Source organism: Notothenia rossii (assembly GCF_949606895.1).
Source record: "Notothenia rossii genome assembly, chromosome: 9".
Lineage (NCBI taxonomy): Eukaryota > Metazoa > Chordata > Actinopteri > Perciformes > Nototheniidae > Notothenia > Notothenia rossii.
In genome coordinates, this window is record NC_136907.1 from 65796675 (window position 1) to 65817122 (window position 20448).

A 20448-nucleotide genomic window follows, 5' to 3' on the forward strand; every position below is an offset into this window, starting at 1 on the left:
CAGCCAATCACAAACGCTCACTGCTCAGCTCCTCTAATCGTGGATTAGCTACAACTGACTGCAGTCTGCGGCTCTGGGAGGGAGAGGTAGTCACTGCCATTCACTACTCAGCCCCTTTTTTATTATTAGCCCACTTGGACCTGGCAGCAGTGGTTTTTTCTCAGCAGCAGCAGCAGCTATTTTGCATTGCGCACCCAAATAGGCCAGCTGCACATTACTGTGATCTCAGGTAAAGGTGTGGGGGATTCAGCAGGCAGAAGCGGCTGATTTGGGCTCGATGGAAGCTGCTTCTTTACACTAGGTCAGGTAGGACTAAATTAATGGCCCTTTAATTTAAATCCACACCGTCGTAAACAAAGCGCACTGGTCCGTTTTCGCCATGTTTAGGACGGTCCATTACCCGACGGTGGATCCTGCGCCCACCATCATGCACGGCACTTGGCTTACCACGGGGTGCCGAGAAACGCCCGTAGCGGTGCAGAAACCTAAGAAAAAAGCGTTTAGCCTGGTCAAAATAATGTCTCTCAGCAACAAGAAAGGGCACGGCCAGCATCCGCACCACAACAACAACATGCCCTTTACGATCCACTGTCACATCGGGAAAGAGATAAAGCACATTTGCAGCAATTGCAGCCGCGGGAACGATACACAGGACGGTGAGTAGCTCTGGAGCCTTGTGTGGTTTCGCCCATAGTAGCCCTGCGGTACTACCATCCAGCATGTAGCCTATTTTCCCTCAGTCTGGCGATGGCCATGCCTCTGATCTCCATCGTTCAATATGCGTTGCGCCTCCTTGTTATAATATTCTCTAGTTACTTGTTAAGTGCTTACATTTCTACTGTGAGTCACTGTTGCTGTTGTTGAAGCTGCCTTTAACTGGATCAGAACTTATTAATGCTCTGAGTTCAATTTGTTGGTTTGCATGATAACATTTTCTGTATTTTGTAGTCTCCTTAAGTGATAAGATAAATGATATGTAGCTTTTCTAGCCTATAGATGCCATTAAAATGTCATGAAACTGTGCAAGCTGTTTACACAAGGCCATTTCCAGTTCAGTGTCATTACATCATCAATGATCCGTCTTGGTATGCAAACAAGTGTTTTTAATTAAAAGCAGCCACATCAGTGTGTTGTGCAGTGGAGAATCTAGGCAACATGGTGAACGTGGGCTGGTGTGTGCCTGTTGTCACTGTTGTCATGAAATGATCACCTGATGTTAGGATGGTAAATATATCTTTTATTGAAGTAAATAAAAGTGTCATCTTTGTGTCTGTCACACAGTACATAAAGATAGTTGGTACTTTGCAGTTGGAGGTTACTCTGCTTCTATTTTCTTCCTGTCTTTATCTAGTTTTTGGACCTCTAATGAAGTTATTTGAATCTCTACTGGATTTAATTAGCATCGACTGTAGATCTATTTATAGAGTCGTGTGGTGACAGGATGGTTAAGATGGTTGCTTCTGAGGCTCCGGAGCATTTCATTGATGTTTCGTGGGACTGCATTACTGTCACATTATTTATCCTGCTGTCCCATTTAGGAGGTGACTAGGCTGCAAAATGCTAGTCCATGTTGGCAAACATTGTGATGTGATGTAATTAATAAAAAAGAGCAACCAGCACATTCCCTGACAGCATGTCACGGGTGATGATCTGACGCAATGTAGTGCCACTGACAACTGATACAACATGCTGTGCTGGAGGTCATCAGGCATCCAGAACTCAGTCTGTTGGAAACTAGGCCATTTCTGTTTCTGAATAGTTTCCCCCAATTTTTTTCATTCTCCTTAGACTCGAACCTGTCAAATGTATGTGAATGGTCAGCTTTCATTGTTTTACAACCTATGGTTGCTCTCCAATGCCTGAAATGTTGACGTCTGGCAATGCAGGACTATGATATCATTGCAAATTACATTACATTACATGTTACTTGTTAGATGCTTTTATCCAAAGCGACTTACATACTCAATACTGTGGACAATCCCCACAGGAGCAATTTGGGGTGAAGTGTCTTGCCCAGGGACAAAACGACATGCTGACTGCAGTGGGGTTTGAACCTGTGACCCCCTGATTCCAACACCAAGGCTTTATCCACTGCACCACACGCCATCCTCATTAAAATTAGGCATTATATCAAAAAATAAAAGCAGACATGATGGATTACCAAAGCAAGTATCACATCTCTTGAATATTCATTTTATACAGTGAGGAATTGATGGGCTGCCTAGAAAGCAAAGTCATTAAATAATATTTAGAAATCTGAAACATGTGTATGATCCTGTGAGTGCTGTTTATAAAGAAGACTACTTAAATGTGTGTGTTATATCAGATTTGAGTTTGAAAACCTCTTTCCTCCCTTGTGTTTGGTTAGTGTTTTTTTTTGCAGTCCTCGATTGCACCATTTTGGAAATTTAACATGCATTCATTTTCTCATTTAGTAGTATGTGTTAAAATAAAATACTTAACATTCCTGGCCATGCAACAGTATTTCGAGGTCTAACGGGCTGGGCCTTGTGAATATTTGATGAGGAGTTGAAAGATTTCCACTTAATGAGGTGCTTATCAGACTGTTAGTGTGTCTTGGCAAGCTAATGCCAGCCACTCAATGTGAACTGTTTTGACTGGGAGCGTATCCTGCCTATTACTATCTGGTGTGCAGGTTTGTTTATACTCTCTCAACCTCATCCAGATAGAAGAAGAATTCAGCAGGCTACTTGGCACAGATTTGTAATGCTTGGTTCTTTGTGAGCAAAAGTGTCTGCTGCATTCACTTCTAGCTCTCCTGCATGACTACAGGAATATCACCTCCTCTGCATTTTCACCTAAACTATACCCTGTTTTTATTTTTTTGAATTCCCTTACAGCCGAGGAAGTAGAGAGGCTGGCAGCCATGCGTTCTGAGTCTGGCACCCACACTCCACCCATCCGTCGTCGGAGCAAATTTGCTACTCTGGGACGCCTCCTCAAGCCATGGAAATGGAGGAAGAAGAAGAGTGACAAGTTCAAGCAGACATCTGCTGGTACGTGACTTTTTTTTTCTCAGTACTATGTTAATATAAGCACAAAAACAGTTGCCAGGTTCACCATAAACAACCATATTGTTTTCTACCCTGTCTGGTAATGGGAAAGTTATTATTCAGTGTATATTCTTTAGCAAAAAGTATTAGGTTTCAGTCTCCAGGGTTATTAAAAAAGTGGCAAATTGATTCAGCAAAAGTGCAGCGTTGGGGTTTCGTGTTGTTAGGTCTCTTTGGAGTTCCTTTCATCTTACAGGCCAGTATTGTCAGGGGTAAGTGAAGGACATGCTCTGTTCAGATGTGGCTGTAGTTATTTTCCTTGGCTGCAACATCATGAATATTAACCTGAGCCAGGTAGACACACTGAGGCCCTTAGTCAGACTGCAGGGTGGAAGCAAACTCTTGCTTGTTTAGAATATGAGAAACTGCACAGACTTGTATCCAGGCCTACCTGGAAAAAAATGCTTTGATTAAGTAATATTAAATTGGCATCTTTCAGGTGTTAATTTCCTGGATGAATCAGTCTCACAAGCACTAAAAATGTATTTGACTTTTTGGTTGGTATTACCTTTCAGCAAGGATTTGACTGTTCCTGTTCCCTAAATGTTTGGCTGTAGTCTAACATGATTCGCCTGGCTATATTTTCTCTTGAAAATGTGGTGTTTTTAGCGAAACCCCAAAAATACATTACAAAATATGTATTTGCTTTAGAGGCTTGACTTTCCTATTTTGCTGTATGGTGTCTACTCATGAAACAATCATGTAGATATGTTCTGTTCATTGGTCCACTGAGCCACTGTCTATTATAACAGCATTTCCCCTGTTGCGGTGGAGGACAACAATGAAGATCTGAGCAAACAAAAAGGGCTTTTTTCTCCTACAATGGTGTTAATGCACAGTGGAGTTGAGTGATAAAGCCCTCTTCATAACTGTTGTCTTCCACTTGTTTTGTATGCATAAAACGGCTGTCTCTCCACATCATTATTTTGCTACCATAGTTTGATTAAAGCGTTTTTGATTTCAGCATGATGGCGGATTATAACCCACCAGTATATCTCACTGGAGCGACTAAGTGGAATTTCAGTTTTTTTTTTTTTAAGCTTAGGCAAAGTGCATTGTTGAAAGAAGCCCCAATGCTCAGGCAGGTTCTTTAGTCGCTGTGACGCCAAAACATCTGCGCACACACTGTCACTTCAATTTCAGCAAGAAGTATCGACCTGACTCTCAAAGCCCCAAACAAGGGGAATGTGATCTGCACCCCTGAAGGCGGCAGTGGAAGTATAGAAGTCACAGAAGAGTGAGCCAGTGCAGTACATTTAAATGACAGGAGGTGGTGCAGGGATTTTTAAACTGCAGCCGTCAACACATGGTGCATACATGTGGATTTCAAGCTGCAGGAATAAATGCTGTCAAATAAACAATGTCTCAAATATCTACAACTGTGTAACCTGAAAGGGGTCACTAGTAGTGATGGACCTGCTTTAATGACAGACGTTTACTATTTCCAAGGAACATTTATTAAATCAAGGCTATTGAGCCCATTTTTACAAAACATATTTAAAAACTGTCTGTCTTTTTTATTTTATTATATTTACAGTATTTTCAATATCTAGGATAATATGTGCTGGTGCACATGATCATGTTCACCTTCTCAAATGTTAAACGCACGCTGTGTTTTCTGCCAAAGTGTATATATATATATATATATTCCATCCAGGCAACGGCACTGATTCCACTGGTGCATGAATAGCTCACTCAACAGAGTAAAGCGTGGAGTGGATTCAGAGCAGTTAGGTTATCTAAATGCATCTTAAATCAGATTTTTTTTTAAAAGATAATTTTTGGATAAAATACTTTGGTTGACCATTAGCCCCTTTTTATTTTATTTATGTTTTTAAAATGGAGGAAGCACACTCAGCCTCTTTGCATCTGCCATCATTTAATTCGTCAACAATAAAATGATGATCCTATTCATTTAGTTGACATAAGAAAAATGAGGACTCATTATTATCACCAGTCCTGTACTTACTGTACCAATACTTTCAGCCTTGTTCTACATGGGGGAAAATGTGCTTTATGCAAGTGAGCACTCTACACGTATCTCATTAAAGACAAAGTGCACTGAATAGTCAATGTCACGTCTGTCGCCCTATACTGTTGATTGCGTTTCCTGTATCAGTGGGTAGCAGAGCAGCCACTGGGCATGCAGATGTTGTCGCTGATAATTGGACACTGAGCACAGTAGAGGATTATGAATGTGTTGTGATATTAAGCAGATGAGGGCTAGCTTTGGGAGCCTGTACTCTTCACCTCAGGAAGGAAGGAAGGAAGGAAGGAAGGAAGGAGGGCCTGACAGTGGGAAGTCTTATCATGCCGTCTTATCATGCTCACTAGATTCTCACATCTGTATCACAGAGATTTCACTGGGCAGAGATTCATCAAAAGAACATACATGAGGTAGTGGGATGTTATCTTCATTTTGTATTCCTGATCCAATTAATAAGTATTTCCTCATGAAACAGGAGTGGTCTCATATCACAATGTTTGCTGTTGTGTTGGCATATTTAAAAAAGGAAATCTTACTACTACTATATCTACTGCATGAAGAGGAAAATGCCACAATGCTGTATACTTTTTATAAATAATGGTTGCATTAAGCCAGAATCAAGTTCCTTGACCTTTAAATAAGAAAGTTTTAATACAGTTTTTGTCAGGCTGAGGCTGAGCGAATTGCTTCAGTAAAAGCCTCCACTTTGAGCTACTGCGCCTCAGGGTTGGTAGGATGTGTTCTAACTATCTGGGTCACTTTGCTGTGGAATATTTGTTTCTCTTAAAACTAAGAGAAGTGTTCTCAGATCAATATGGCTGTACTCGGATATGCCAGTTTCATTTAATATGCTGTCAGCTGAGGCTCCCGGATGAGCGTCTAATCTTCTCATCTTGGTACAGAATGAGTGGCTGTTGGACAGCACTTGGGCCGCGGTCGACTCTCCAACATGGAACTTGGTTGATGTTCAAGGTGGTTTTGAGGACAGTTTCTACTTTTTTGTACTTGCAGTTTGCTGCCCACTTCAATTAGTCTACCTCGTCTGTATACAAAATCAAATGACAAGCTCACAGTGGATTCGAGTCCCCTGACGATCCTATTCCTTCCTGATGAAATGAACATGAAATTCCACTTATTGCACACTATTAATGGATTCATAAAATATTAAACAATATGTTTTTTAGCAAAAGCAGCCAGTGTTTTAACGCCAGACTCGACCAACTGAGGTGTCCATTTGAACAATTTCTTCTATCTTTTGTTTTATGAGCACACGAAAGCTGTCCATCTGAAGACTCATCCTTAAAAAGGCTTTGGAGTTAATGGCATTATGTAACTGTGCACATCCAATTGCAGAGCAGTTATGTCATAAAGCTTTGAGTGATTACTTTTCATTTTGGATAAAACAGCACTATAATCCCTGAACATATCAGAGCACCGCCGGTCAAGCATCAACCTCTAGCCTCGGGTTTCCCACACTGGCAAAGAGTTGATGCTGATGTTTTTAAACAGATTTGTCATTTTGATTGTTTCTGTCACCCAAAAAATGGTTATTGATTTTGTTTTTTGTTTTTTCGTAACCCATAGCATAGGTGTTAAAGTATGTATTGAAGCTGACTTCATGCAAGATCTTTTGTTCTGGAATAAAGTGTTATTGAAGGATTTAATTGGAATGAAGAGGCTGAACATAGTATTGTAGAACATTTTCTTTTTGTTTTTAATGATGCACATCCTGTATAAAGTCTCACTAGTATAATATTGAGACTTCTATTAAAAAGCACAGTTGCTGTTGCTTCTTATTTTAATATAACAGTGGGATGAAAACCCAGTGCCAGGTGCAGAGAAGCTTGTTATAAACTTTCAGAGTACTACAACAAGGTTTGCTTTTGTCATTAGCCAGGTACTGCTCGACAGGCAAACATTATTAATAGAAGCCACTCCACTTTCTGAACTGTTGTACCTTTTTTAATGAAGTTTGAGAATGCACAGTTACAACGAAGTGAACTCTGTGTTGCCTCTGGTGCTTTTGTGGAAAACATTCTAGTTGCTTTCACTGACTATTTTCTGTCACCTTCTCGTTAGTACATTTATGTTTTATCACTTTGACCTGACCTAATGTTACATTTGCTGCTTCTGGGTGAAAGAAAATCCCTTTTTTAGATGGACCGGTCAGCACTAGCATCACAAGTAGAAACTACAAATGGCACAATTTCCTTTCATTTCACACTTTTCAATTTACTTGAAGGCTCCAGTAGAGAGCATTCTCTGTGTGACACATTGGTAATATTTTGGTCACGTATTCTGCTTTCAAATGCTTGCTCTGCTGCTTAACTAATTTATTGCTTGGAGCTGATCTCAAATGGGCTTCTCTTCAAAAACTTTTGAAGTATTGAGTGATATTGAACATCTGGTATCCTTGAGGAATTCATAATAGAGCATACTGTTTGGTGCTAACTCCTTCTGCTCGGGTATTTTTGAACAGTGAGGATCCTGATTTCTGCCCAGCAGTTCTCCCTCTCTGACATTTGTTTGATTCTGATTTGTGTTTGTTAATTTTGGACTCTCAGCAGTTGTTTTAATCCACTGTGTTGTGACTGAGGGCAAGGCAAAGAGAGGTCAAGCTATCAGTCTTTTCATGAATCCACTCTGAGGATGTATTGGCATGGAACACACCGCCCTCTGATCGAGCTTGGTCAAGACTTCTGTGTCATGTAAAGCCCGCATGGCGCAATCTATGATCTTTCTTTTTAAGCAGGAGCTACAGACGCCTGCAGGGAGATTCCTGCGCAGTGTGCTCGAGTGTTGTTGCTGATGCCCGCTTCACATCCTTAATTAGTTTTTATGCAGGGGTAGAATCTGAATTAGCTAACATAATTTTTAACCGCTTTTGTTCCACCTATTGATAGAAGATGTTAAGTGCCTCAACTTTTGAAGCATAAAAATAGAAGCTGTAGCTATGGGACATATTATCTTGTGCATAATGAATTACAATGTGAAGTGGTGTAGGAATATCTCCTCCAACCTTTATCTCTTTTCGAAATCATAGTCAATTAAGGTTTTTTTAGCTGCATGTGGACAGAAACAGATTATCTTGACACCAAGTTCCAGGGTTTTTTCTCCGATTAAATTGCTTGGAATCTTTTTATATTATAAAACATTGCAAGATGTATCATTACACATCCATGTACAGCAAGACCAATACTCTTAGGGATACAGTATAAAAATGCATTTACCTGAAGGACACATTTGGTGGTAGTGCATATTATTTTTTGCCTCATTGTTAAATCACATAACAAAACCCATAAATGAATTGATCCTCATATCCCCTGTGTAACCAAAGCCTGATAGACCTTTCTATCAACATCTATAGTTTGCCAAAAATGATACAAAAAACATACCCCCTTCCTTATTCTGCTGCCATAAATATTCCGGAGCCCACCACAGGTATATTATTCCACAGTGGAAAAACAGTCCCAAGAAAACAGTCCCCCTACTAACTTGAATAATTTATACTTAGATCTACAGTACTATTTTTAAATATAAAACTATACATTTGGGAACTCTTTATGTCTTTAGAAAGAACACAAGGATTGTGCTTGAGACTAATGCATGGTTACATTTGCTCTTTTCATTTAGTGTTCTTTGATGGTTTGACTAATATGAAAAAACTCATCCTTTTTCTCCACAGCTTTGGAAAGGAAGATGTCAATGCGACAGAGCAGAGATGAGTTGATCAAGAGAGGAGTGCTGAAAGAGATCTTTGAAAAAGGTGAGTGGATATTATACGGTTACAGTCTTATGCAACCGAGCTCCAAACTCTTAGTTTTAAGTGGGTACTGCAAAAATGGTCATCAGTAGTTCATCTTCTCATTAATCAGTAGTCTCTGAAGTGGTCTTTTCAGAGTTTGGATGGGGCATTGGGAGATATAATCTTTCATTATAGACATTTTGTTGGGTTTCATAAACTCTTTGATCTTGATTAGATGTGACACTTCATATTTAAAGCTGCAGAGTTTATTTGAGCCTGACAGCGGGGGGCTCCATGCCTCAGGACATACAAAATAAAGTTAGTTCTGCTGAGAACGCACATTGATTCTAAACTCACAAAGTGAAAAGAGAAAATTAGGAAGTTTGGGGCCTTTTTTCATATTTTACCGTTTGAATTATTTTCTTTTTAATTAAAAGAAATCTAATGTATATTTTCAAACTCAATAAAGTTAAACTTAATACTTATGAAAAACTTGTCTACTTGGCTCATGTGTGCCGTAAGTTTACAGAATCTCTCTTGCTCAGTTCCTACAAAAAAAACTATAACTGAATATTTTCCTCCCCTATTTTTGCAAAATGACTGTGCCTCTCCTTACCATGCAAATTAATTAGGCCAGGTGTGCACTATTCTCCTTCCCAGTGACAACCTAGTTTCCATAATGAAAAAGCTTGTGTTCATAGCTTGATAAATGAGCAGTGGTTATTTTTATGCATGCAAAGCAAACGGTTACTCTATCTATGAAAGCGGTTACGGTTACAGTTAGCTCTGACATACATTTGATGTATAGATATACCACACATTTCACTTTGTTTTAAAAATGTCACTTTGGTGCGCTCAAAATAGAAATGGATCCAAGGGCAAAAATATAATTATATTATAATAAAATAGATCTCCCGTTGGCAGAATTGTGTCAACCTTTCATGTGATTGGCTGCTGGATTGTAATCGGCTTTAACTGGTTGCTGTCTTTGTCTGGCACTCGTTGTTCCTGGATTAAATGTGGCACACATCAGCCAAACACTATCACTAGCCTAGTTTAGAGTTAAATGTTTCAGAGTCTATCTGCTCAATGGCTGGATTTTAAGATACTTTCAAACTTTTCCTCTTAAGAATGTTTAAAAAAAGACGATGGCCTTCTGCAGGTCTTTCTGTTTGACAGCTGGTTACAAGAATGACTGACTTGTGACTTGAATTTGAGATAATGGTAGAAAAAAGGGGGAAAACTCCCTTGGAAAGCTTTCTGAATGTCTAGAGACTTGCCTGTCTCCCCCAAATCATACAGAAGTTAGCATTCTCATGGTTTTTGTTTGAAAGGCTGTTTAGGAACGGGATGGACTGCTCTGAATTCAAATGCATTGTTTGTCAGAAAATGTAAGCGCCATTGTGAATTGCATTGTCAGCCTTAAAATGTGATCATGCAAAAAACATCAAATGGCTCAGTGCTGTAAGGAATTAAAAAGAAAAAGTCCTGTCAAACTTCTTGGCTCTTCCTTTGTCTGCTGTGTGTCGATAAAAAGCTCATGGGTTGTTAAACAGTCATAGCTTTCTGAATCCACTCCTCATTGTCTCAACACTCACCACTCTAAGTTCATTTTTAAACTTTGTTTGAACAGACTTCTCTCTGTCTTAGTTGTGATGTTTTCACTGCTCGTCACACTTTCCCTTTGTTGTGTTTAGCAACCGTTGAGTTCCGATCCTCGATGGACGGTGGAATCTGCACTCAGGAGTCCTCAATTAAGTCATCCATGGTTCTACCCTCCAACAAATCTTTCACCTACTCGAATGACCTTCAGGATAAACCCGCCAAGCCGCCGCTGTACCACAAAAAGCCTCCTGCTCTCCCTCCAAAGCCTTTCTCTAGAATCCCGAAACATAGCACAGGTCAGTATTCTTACTTGATTTCCCTTCTTCTAGTATTTGTTGCACCCGACTTGAAGTATGACTATATATTATTGTACTTGTTTTGACAAATGAGCCCCGCCTTCCGTTGCTTCAAACCCTACCTGCGTTGCCACACATGGAGCACAGGATTATAGTAGTCTCATTAAATTCCCCTGTGGTCAGGTCAGATGGGCTGTCTCTGTCATTGCCAAACTGTCAGTCAGAGTGAAGTAGCATTACCCTGGCCTAATTCCTGCTGCTCTGCCCTGAAGTCTAAGCCATGTCTGATCGACCATGAGCTCTGTTTATCTGTCTGCAACAACAAAGTGTAGTGAAATCCATATAACACCAGATAACCCAGTATAAAAGTTAAAGGTCCCCTATTATACTGTTGTTCATCAATATATTATAGGTCTCAGATATATATACAAAACATGTCTCTGAAGTGTTTGGCTCGAAATACCAAACAGATCGTGCATTGTAGCATCCCATAATCCCCTCTGTTTCAGCCCTGTTTCAAAAGTGCTGATTCTCTGTCTGTTACTTTAGATGAAAATAAGGTGCCACTCCCCACGCCCCTCTGAGAGAGATTTAGTTAAAAAGAACACAATGGTGCTATAGGAGGAGATTCAGGTGATAAGGGTGGCAGTTACCTTGGTTGGTGATTGGCTAATGGTTACACAAGCCAAAAAATCGTTATGACATCACAAAGTGGCCAATATCTGATCAGCTCATTTTCAGACAGGTTTTTATATAAATGGATCAGCACAAAAAGTGAGAGAATCTTCTTTCCTGAAACTTTCAGAATCTCTTCACACAGAGGGGACAAATGTTTATCTATAAAAGACATGAAAAAGTGGATTTTGCATAATAGGTGACCTTATAATAAATTATTCTTTCCGTCCTGAATTTTTTTTTTTTAATCTTTATAGATTCTTGCCAGCCAATGAAGTTGACCTGTATGCGTGGGGGTAAGCACTCTCCACCCCTGCCTCCAAAGAAAGTGATGATATGTGTGCCTCAAGGGGGGATGGACTCCAACTCCCCGTCTCCGTCGCCCAATCCCCTCTGCTCTATGTCCCAAAAGTGCGGCCCCCCCCAGGGCATGCCCCACCACCACGGGCCCTTGCTGCCCTCTCAGATGGCGGCTCTCTCCAGTCTTCATCAGAGCCGGGGTCACCCGTTTCGGCTTCAGTACGGCAGCTTGCACGCGCCCAGCCGGATCATCGAGGAGCTCAATAAAACCCTGGCACTCTCCATGCAGAGGTTTGAAAGGTTAGTAGACAGCCGTGCTCAGGACATTACATCTGATTGTGCTCCAGGAGGGAGGGATTATGGATCAGCATCTATTTTTGTTTCATTCTGTACCTCCTAGATAACATCTGGTTTGAAGTTTGACAAAACTCTGTTTAATACATGCAATGTTTCATGCTGGAATTTTAAATATACACCAAATGGAAGTAGCTTCCTACTGATTGGCCATAGGGGTGCCGCTCACAACACGTTTCCTTTTTTATAAATAATAATTGTCCTTCATTTGATTAAGACTGTGGATAATTAATCTCTTCTTTAGTAAAAGCTGTCACCAAAGCAGCACTAATCAGACTAATTACTGAAAAAACATAATTAGCCTGAGTGTCCTGTTTATTTGGTTTTATTTTTGTGTCGACTTGGCCGCTACTCTCAAATACATCCTGGTGTTATTGAGGTCGCGTCCTGCAATGTAGAGCTGGTGTAGTGGCCTCACAGGGCAGCGTGGCCTATTTTTGAAGTAAATGTGTGTATGTTTGGGCACCGGCTCATGGAGTAGGCGTCCCTCCAGCAGTGGGCCTGACATAACATGACCAGCTGCTCTTTACAAAACTGCATTTCTTCTTGTTTGGAGAAAGGAACATGGTAGCGGATTGGACATGATGTCATCTTTTACATTAGGATTTATTTTTCTCCAAAGCCATCTGGGCAGGGATAAGAAAGTAATGGTCTCGACATTGCTCCCAATTAGTCTAAAAGCTAGAAAATGGTTTACGTAATAATGGCTACTTCATAAGTAGCTCCAACTAGATTTCGCCTTCAATCAATCTGTCAAATATGCGACATGTTGGCCCTTGATGGCTCCTGCATGTTTATTTCTGTCACCCTTGTTTTGAATTATACAAGTTGTATAATCAGTTTTCTGTGTAGTTCGGGGGATTGCATGGCATTGCGTAGGACTGCAGAGAATTGTGCTTGGTCTGTATTCAGGCTCTTTGTACTCCAGTTTCATTCAGATGGAGTTATACATATCCTCTCTCTATATACTTGGATTAAAAACCCACTAAGCTATCATGGACCAGAAGCCCTTTTATTTTTTTAAATCACTTTGTTTCCCGGATTGAGAAGGTTTGTGAGGGATATTGTTTCATAATGCTATATATCACAAACAGATGTTTCATTTTCCTGCACTGTTGAGGGGATGGGCAGGTTCATCCTAATAGCAGGGCCAAATGTCATGGTCATAAGTTTGATCCATTATTTGAACGCCCATACACACCACCTCCCTTTCTCTCCACCAGCTCTGCATTGCACGGCGTTGGTCATTGTGTTCCCCTGGACCGGAGAGAAGTGCCGTCTGTGATCATCGACTACGAGGATGACAAGGAGAACATGCCCAACGAGTGTGACTATGAAGATCTGCCTAGCATGTATAAGGACGAGGACGATGAGGAGGATGATGATGATGAGGATGACGATGAAGATGACGACACAATATTTACAAGTGAGGGGCATCAATTAACATGAGCGTTTTATGTTAAATGTAATTGCGTTCATGAGTTCATAGCAAAACACTTAAGATATAAAGAGGGTCATTAAATCTGACTATGACCCAGTATTGGTTTATTTATGGTAAGGATAGCTCATGTTTACATATAAGATGCCATATTTGCCTGAATAATCCTGATGGACAGTACTGCTAGCTTCACCTCAAGGCTTCTGGATCTCAGATGTTTGACCTTCAAAGGAGAGCCAACATAAGGTTCACAGAAGTGTATCCTGCTGTCCCACATGGAAACACTTTCAACCTCTCAGCAAAACCACCGAAGTGTGCAAGCTGTAACCTTGTTTTGACATGGGAGCATGTTGGAGTTTTTAAAGGTTGCGATCGGCCATGTGTGTGGGATTTGTTTAATATGCCAAACCATGACTTAAATGAGTATTGGGAATATGAGTTACACTTAAAGGTGCAGGACACTTTGGAAAGTAATATCCTAATCAAACATTTCTTGTATTGTACAAAGCATCTAAAAGTACCCATGAAATAATCAGTCATATTCACATACTGTAGTTTTAGACCACGCTCTGAGTGGAGCAGGATTCTATATTTGTAGTCTTTGCAAACATTTTACAAAATGTAGAGAAACAGCACAATGATCAAAACAGGAAGAGAGCAGTTTGGTTAATGCTTTACTCTTGTTTAACCACGGTGTTTAGGTTCCCTGGCTCAGAAGGTGCTGAGGAAAGACTCTTTGGCCATCAAGCTGAGTAACCGTCCTTCAAAAAGAGAGCTTGAGGAGAAAAACATCCTGCCCATACAGACAGACGAGGAAAGACTAGAGTCTAGGCAGCAGATAGGCACCAAACTCAAAAGGTGAGTGCACAGATGCATCTTTAAACATGTACCCAAACATGCCTAATTTACGCGTCAGGTATTTTCGGTGAAACCTGATTGATGTTGCCGTAGCAAACTCAACGATTATTTCAAAAAAAAGCACTGACACTACTCAACCAAACGGAGCATTTTGTCTTTCTCTGTGCCGTCGATGGCCCAATATCCTGGCTGTTGGAACTGTGACTCCTAAGGCCGTCACAAATGCGGGCCTTTTTTCTTTTGAAATGCTTTTATATCCTTTCATTATTTCCCTTCCCAACATTCGATAAGGATAAATGCTTTATCTTGTTAAAATGAGGCTCTGAAAATGGAGCTGACCTAATTTCAGCACTACATCACCCCCCCCCCTCTCTTTTTTCTTCTTGTCATCTCTCTTGCTCGCTCTCACTCTCTCTACTAATCTTTTTTTTTTCTTCCTGACTGACTACCTCCCTCGCTAACTGAATCACCACGGTGATGCATGTGCCAAACTATCTCCACCCGACTCCTCCACACAGCAGCACCACGCAAGCCACTTCGTACCAGCAATTTACACACACACACACACTAGCCTGCTGCAGTGCGTACAGATCACAGGATTTTGTATACATATGTTGAGATCATAAATCTAGTAATTGAACAGATCAAACAACATAATGTTTTTCCCAAATGGATCGCACGGCTCATTTGATTACACTCTGCTCTTTGAACACTTGCCTCTCTGAATGAAGGGGATGTAATGATGTGTCGAGAGAGGAAAAGACCGCCAATTGCTTGGGTAAAAAATGAAAGCCGGATAGTATAATAAGGTATGAAATGTGGGAAATATTGTCGCAAGTGAGGGATGGCGTATTTTCTAAAGACATTGGCACACGACTCTCTATTCCCCACTGTGATTGGAACACAGCGCTTGTTCCCAGAAGGCCTGCCTGCTTAGTGGTCCTGTTTCCAAAAAGCTCAGTCACAGTGTCCTTTGCACCGTGTCATCTGATGCACAATCCCTAATTTCATGCTTTTTTGCTAACGGCATTGTGTCCTGTAATGCTGTTGCTTGTGCCAGACCACTCAGAATTGATTATGATAATGCTATTCTGGGACACTCTGACCTCAACTTATTTGTATTGACCTGATTCACTTGGAAAACCCTGGTGACGTAAAACTGAATGAAAGAATTGCAACTATTATCCTTGAGAAAGTGAACTAGTGCGTTTTTAGCTAATAGACGGTGGTTGCTTCTATAGCTTCTTTATGTAATAATTAGTTTGTCTGTTAATGGATGGATTTTACATTTGGGAAATATTTTCATTGGCTTTCTTTCTGAGACTTTGACAACGAGATGGATTTGGCTGTCGTCAGATAAATGTGAAGCTACACCCGGGAGAGGCTTAGATTAGCATAAATACTTGAAAAAGAGGTAGACGGCTAGTTAAAACGTTTATTTCAAGTAAAGTAATTACAAACCGGTGTTATTATGTGCAAGACTTTCTTGGCTATGCGTATTGATGTCTTGGAATTTTGTCTTCATTGTAAGGCTTTCCAGGAATCAAGCAGATACCTCCAAAAAAGCAAATAGGCACATTTCCAAAAATGTTGGACTATTCCTTTTAATATGCTGTGGGTAAAGCAGACTATAATTCTTCCTGGATTGGTCATTACAAGTGACACATTTCTAAAACATTGATCAGTGCAGCTTTGAAGTAATTTCTCTTCATTAGAATCTTCATAAAACCTTGTGTAACTCCTTATATAACGTCATTAGACCCATTACTCTTCTCTTCGTATTGCACCGAACATGCAGGAAGGCTCTTAGTCGATAATGAGGGAGCCTTAAAAAAAAAAAGAGTATCCATTTCAATGTTTACACTAGCTGCCTATTTGCTGGTGTGATGCTGAGATAATTATCCGACCATTCAGAGAGGCAGAAAGCTCTAAACAGAGATGTGAGGGTTTTGACTTTTCCCGAATGTACCAGTAAGGTGAGACGAAATGACACAAAACGAGATGAGACAAGCCGGTCTGAGCACAGAGACTGTTGAGCGTACAGTAGCTGGCGGGCCGAGCAGTTTCTGATCGCTGTCAGATCATGAACGATAAGGAGAGAAACATCGATCCAGTGTCTAGCGTTAGTTCTGCTCCCACAGGGTCCTGACACAGTGCTATAATAAGAGTCCCCGGTTGAGAGCACTTGGAGCGACCTTCCAGAAATTGCTTTTGGATATCTTAGTTATTCCCCTCACTTATCAAATGAAAATTGGAGATAGCCTGTGCAAAATGTATCTCTTCTGATGTTGCTAAAACAGTCGGACAGTGTCTGGCCCTTTTGCCCCTGTATCTTTGTCTGTGTAGATGTGTTTAGTAACTTTATTTTGTCTGTCTTTAGTGTAAAATACCTTTAAGTTGTCCAGTGTCATAGAGCCTTATTCGACAAGAGCTGAGTCTTCAGGAATAGCTGGCATTTACCAGTGTTTTTCCTCCCTGCATTAACCACTGCTTTATCATGCAGTTATTCCGTTAGAAAAGAGGGATTTGGGATCAGAGCTGACTACATTTTTGGGAAGTGCACCTGTCAAGCTGTCGTGAGGCAAGAACTTAAAAAAAGATGCAAATCTTTCAACTAAGAGAAAAACAACATTGAACTCTGTTGCTCATAAATAAGTTGTACTGTAAGTCAACTTTGAGGTAATGTTTATTTTATTCACTTTGGGACTAGCGCATTGCATTTGACGCTAAAGCCCAGGCTTGACAGTTGGAGAAGCCCTCATTTAGTGAGGCAGAATGTGAATAAGATAACCTTACGAGGACCTGCTGTCAAATTGAATACAGGACGAAATGGAGGGAAGAAAGAAATTAAGCTAGCAGCTTCCTCTGAACTACACAGAAGAAGAACCAGTGAAGTGTCTGCAAATATATTCTTTTGACAGTTGATGATTACATGATATTTAGTGTAAAGCAGGTTAATTTGCATCTCATATTGATTTAATTTTGACCCTCTGACCTCTTGCCTGTGAATATGTGCTGACCATTAACATATGTCTCTAACCAGGCGCTTGAGTCAAAGACCCACAGCGGATGAGCTGGAGCAGAGGAACATCCTCAAACGTGAGTGTCTTAATATATCTCTAAGCTGCTGAAGTCACTTCATAACTGAACAGTTTTATGAAAAATGTCAAAATGTGCAAATTAGCTTACGTTGAATTCACTGTATCTTTCAACACCTGGATACATTTACGGAAGATCTAAAGACTTGGTGTGATCTGAATCTTTCCCTTGTAAAATAAAGATGTTTACTCTTCAATAGGTTAATCACTTGATCAGAAACATGGAACAAAAAGCCTTGGGACAACTTGAGAAGAACAAAGCAATCATTCTCCCCTGATACCCATTCCTAATAGCATTAAACAGCCAATGATGGAAACTATTTTAGGCTGTAGGAAATTATCCAATTGAGTTTGAATCTAATGAGCAACATTATGCAAATGTTGTGTTGGTTTCTCTTTCAGTCATTTCTAAATATTTCTTATACAGTCTACCGTTTGCAGAATAACCTTCATCCCCTCGATGTTTTTGCAGCTCGCAACGAGCAAGAGGAAATCGAGGAGAAAAGGGAGATAAAACGAAGGCTGACACGAAAGGTGAGTCTAAAATAGCTCCAAAGGTGCAAAGCCACATTTGATGTTTAAGCTTCTGGAGGGGGTAAATTGTGGGCCAGGATAAACAAACACTTTGGCCGTGACTCATGTGTAACGAGAAGTACGAATCTAGTCTGTTGGAGCCTCAGCACCGAGCTCTCAGGCCTCCCCTGGAGACGCTGAAGTCCTTGTTGCCCTTGGCCCTTCAGCATGTTGGCTGCCAAATCTTTGGACCCCACAGGGAGGTGTTGAGCATGTTCCCGTCACTTTAAATTAGATTATAGCACTTTCTGCTCACCTGCAGACATGCTGATCAAAACAAAAAATCTAACAGCTGTCGGAGGACTTTATTGTGTGCATCAGTCAATGATGCTGTGTTAAACAAAATATGTTTTATGCAAAACGCCCAGCCCTGTACTGTACATCAAACTAAATATGAATCTTTAGAACATAAAGCATTTATAGTATGTAGACCAATTTATGAACTTAAATGCATTACCAACTTTTGTTTTTAGGACCTAAATACATTATTAGTATTGTCTGAACAAAACGGAATTTTGCAAGCCTTAACACATATTGGGGAGTTAAAATATAAATCTGACAATACATCAATTATTTCGAACCTAACTAGACAATATGGCACTTTGATGGGCATGTATTGGTCAATTTTTCTGCTTTGATGTCAGATTAACGTATCTACGATAAAATCCTAAATACGTGTGCAGTATGGATGGGCAAGTCTTCTTTCGTAATCTTTTTGTATAAGGTTTAAATGCAAATTCTGTGAAGCTGCCTACCGGGACAGTGAATAGAATTACTCTACCTAGTTTTATTTTTGTCCAATTTTTTTTTTTCTGCTCTCTTTCCAGCTAAGCCAAAGGCCCACTGTAGAGGAATTAAGACAGGCCAAAATCCTCATCCGATTCAGTGACTACGTGGACGTGTCCGATGCCCAGGACTACGACAGGCGGGCAGATAAACCCTGGACCCGGCTCACAGCAGCTGACAAGGCCAGTATCACATACACTTAGTAAAATAGAGATAATCGTTGAATAATCTAAAAATCCCTTCTTGCTTGCTTTCAAATGTCTTCAATGGTGCTACCCTTCCCCCCCCCCCCCTGTGCCTCTTATGACGTAACCCGTAATGCAGGAGAGAAATAATGTTAGCAGGATGTGTTCCTGTGCTTTTGTTACGGCCAGTTCCACCTCAGCTGTTTGTTTTTCCTTTGTGAGTAAACACCCTGGAGCACTCCTGCTGCACACTTCCCAGCAGCCCCTGCGTCTGACTTTTAATGAGCGACGCTTCCTCTTTTGTTTCTGATGATGCGCAGTTCTGAACACGGCAGGTCACACCTGAAGAGCTCTTGTGTAAATCACAGGGATTCAGCGTTTTATTATGCAACAACTCCCCTTACATAAGAGAGTAATCGGCTGGGCAGAGCCTTAGGACCCCTCAGCCACAGCGAAGCTCTGCTGACTTTCATTTTCCTGCTTCTATCGTGGAGCACAGATTTATACATTGTTTTGTTCTCGTGTCGCAGAAGTATCCTCATGGCAGAAGACATTCGTTTGAGTCATGCTGAATAGCAGAAGCAATGACATCACTGGTCCGGGTTGCTGTCACAACTAAATATTTTAGAACGGATGTTGGCTTTTTTATTTGCTGGAAATTTGAGTCATCGCCACGTTGAGTATCTCTTTGGCGTCATCTTGTCCTTGGGCAAGACACACAGCCCTCCACCGCTCCAGTGGTGCTTCTTAAAGGCAATGATTCACTGGCTATTGTCCCAAATGTGAATGTGTATCACTATGAATAGGAAACCGCTTTGGTTAGAAGCTAAAAACCGCCCCTCCAAAGAGATGTTTGCCTTTTTTATTTAAAGTGATGTTAACCATAAAATGCATACATCGGGTGTTTAAATAACCCGGGGATTATGTTTGAGCTCCAAGGATTTACAGCCTGTTACACCTAAAACACTGTACAGCTTTGCATTGGTCGAATCAAAAAATGCAATTTCAATGGTTTTGCAATGTGTGTTTTATTCTGTGTATACCACTTCATTATAGTGTTAAATCACTAGATGACAACCCAAGTAACAGCGAGACATTGTGTATTAAGTTCAGCTACTTGGATGTAGATTAAGGGCTCTTGTGATGCGAGAGGAGAATTCAGCAGAATCATTTCAATTCATGTCCTCAAGATGGGAGTAAATGATGCATGAAGTATGCTAAAAGGAAGTAGTCAAGGCTTAGAGGCTGCAGTTTGTGTACTAAGCCTCTGCAGCTTTTCTCAAATGTCCCTCTTGTTTGCCCTCTGCAGGCAGCTATACGAAAGGAACTCAATGATTTCAAGAGCAATGAGATGGAGGTGCACGAGTCAAGTCGCCATTTAACCAGGTAACGGTTAATATTCATTACTATGTGACCATGACATTAAATGTATACAGCAGCTTTTCACAGTATTGGCTGTGCGATGCAGTGAGTT

At 40.6% G+C, this 20448-nt stretch overlaps 1 protein-coding gene across 7 annotated transcripts in view; it reads left to right on the forward strand.

Annotated features, from left to right (window-relative positions):
- Positions 1-20448, forward strand: part of LOC307020155 (phosphatase and actin regulator 1-like) — a 42797-nt gene that overhangs the window by 19962 nt on the left and 2387 nt on the right. The window contains exons 1-11 of one of the 7 annotated variants that reach the window (XM_079651328.1): positions 3-86; positions 2862-3017; positions 8747-8827; positions 10504-10707; positions 11640-11982; positions 13260-13462; positions 14176-14332; positions 17376-17431; positions 17858-17964; positions 18831-18975; positions 20288-20360. In XM_079651328.1, coding sequence (XP_079507454.1) covers positions 2888-3017; positions 8747-8827; positions 10504-10707; positions 11640-11982; positions 13260-13462; positions 14176-14332; positions 17376-17431; positions 17858-17964; positions 18831-18975; positions 20288-20360 — 1499 coding nt within the window. In that variant the 5' untranslated portion in view covers positions 3-86; positions 2862-2887. The other 6 variants (XM_079651325.1, XM_079651326.1, XM_079651329.1 and 3 more) reach the window with 6 other exon arrangements.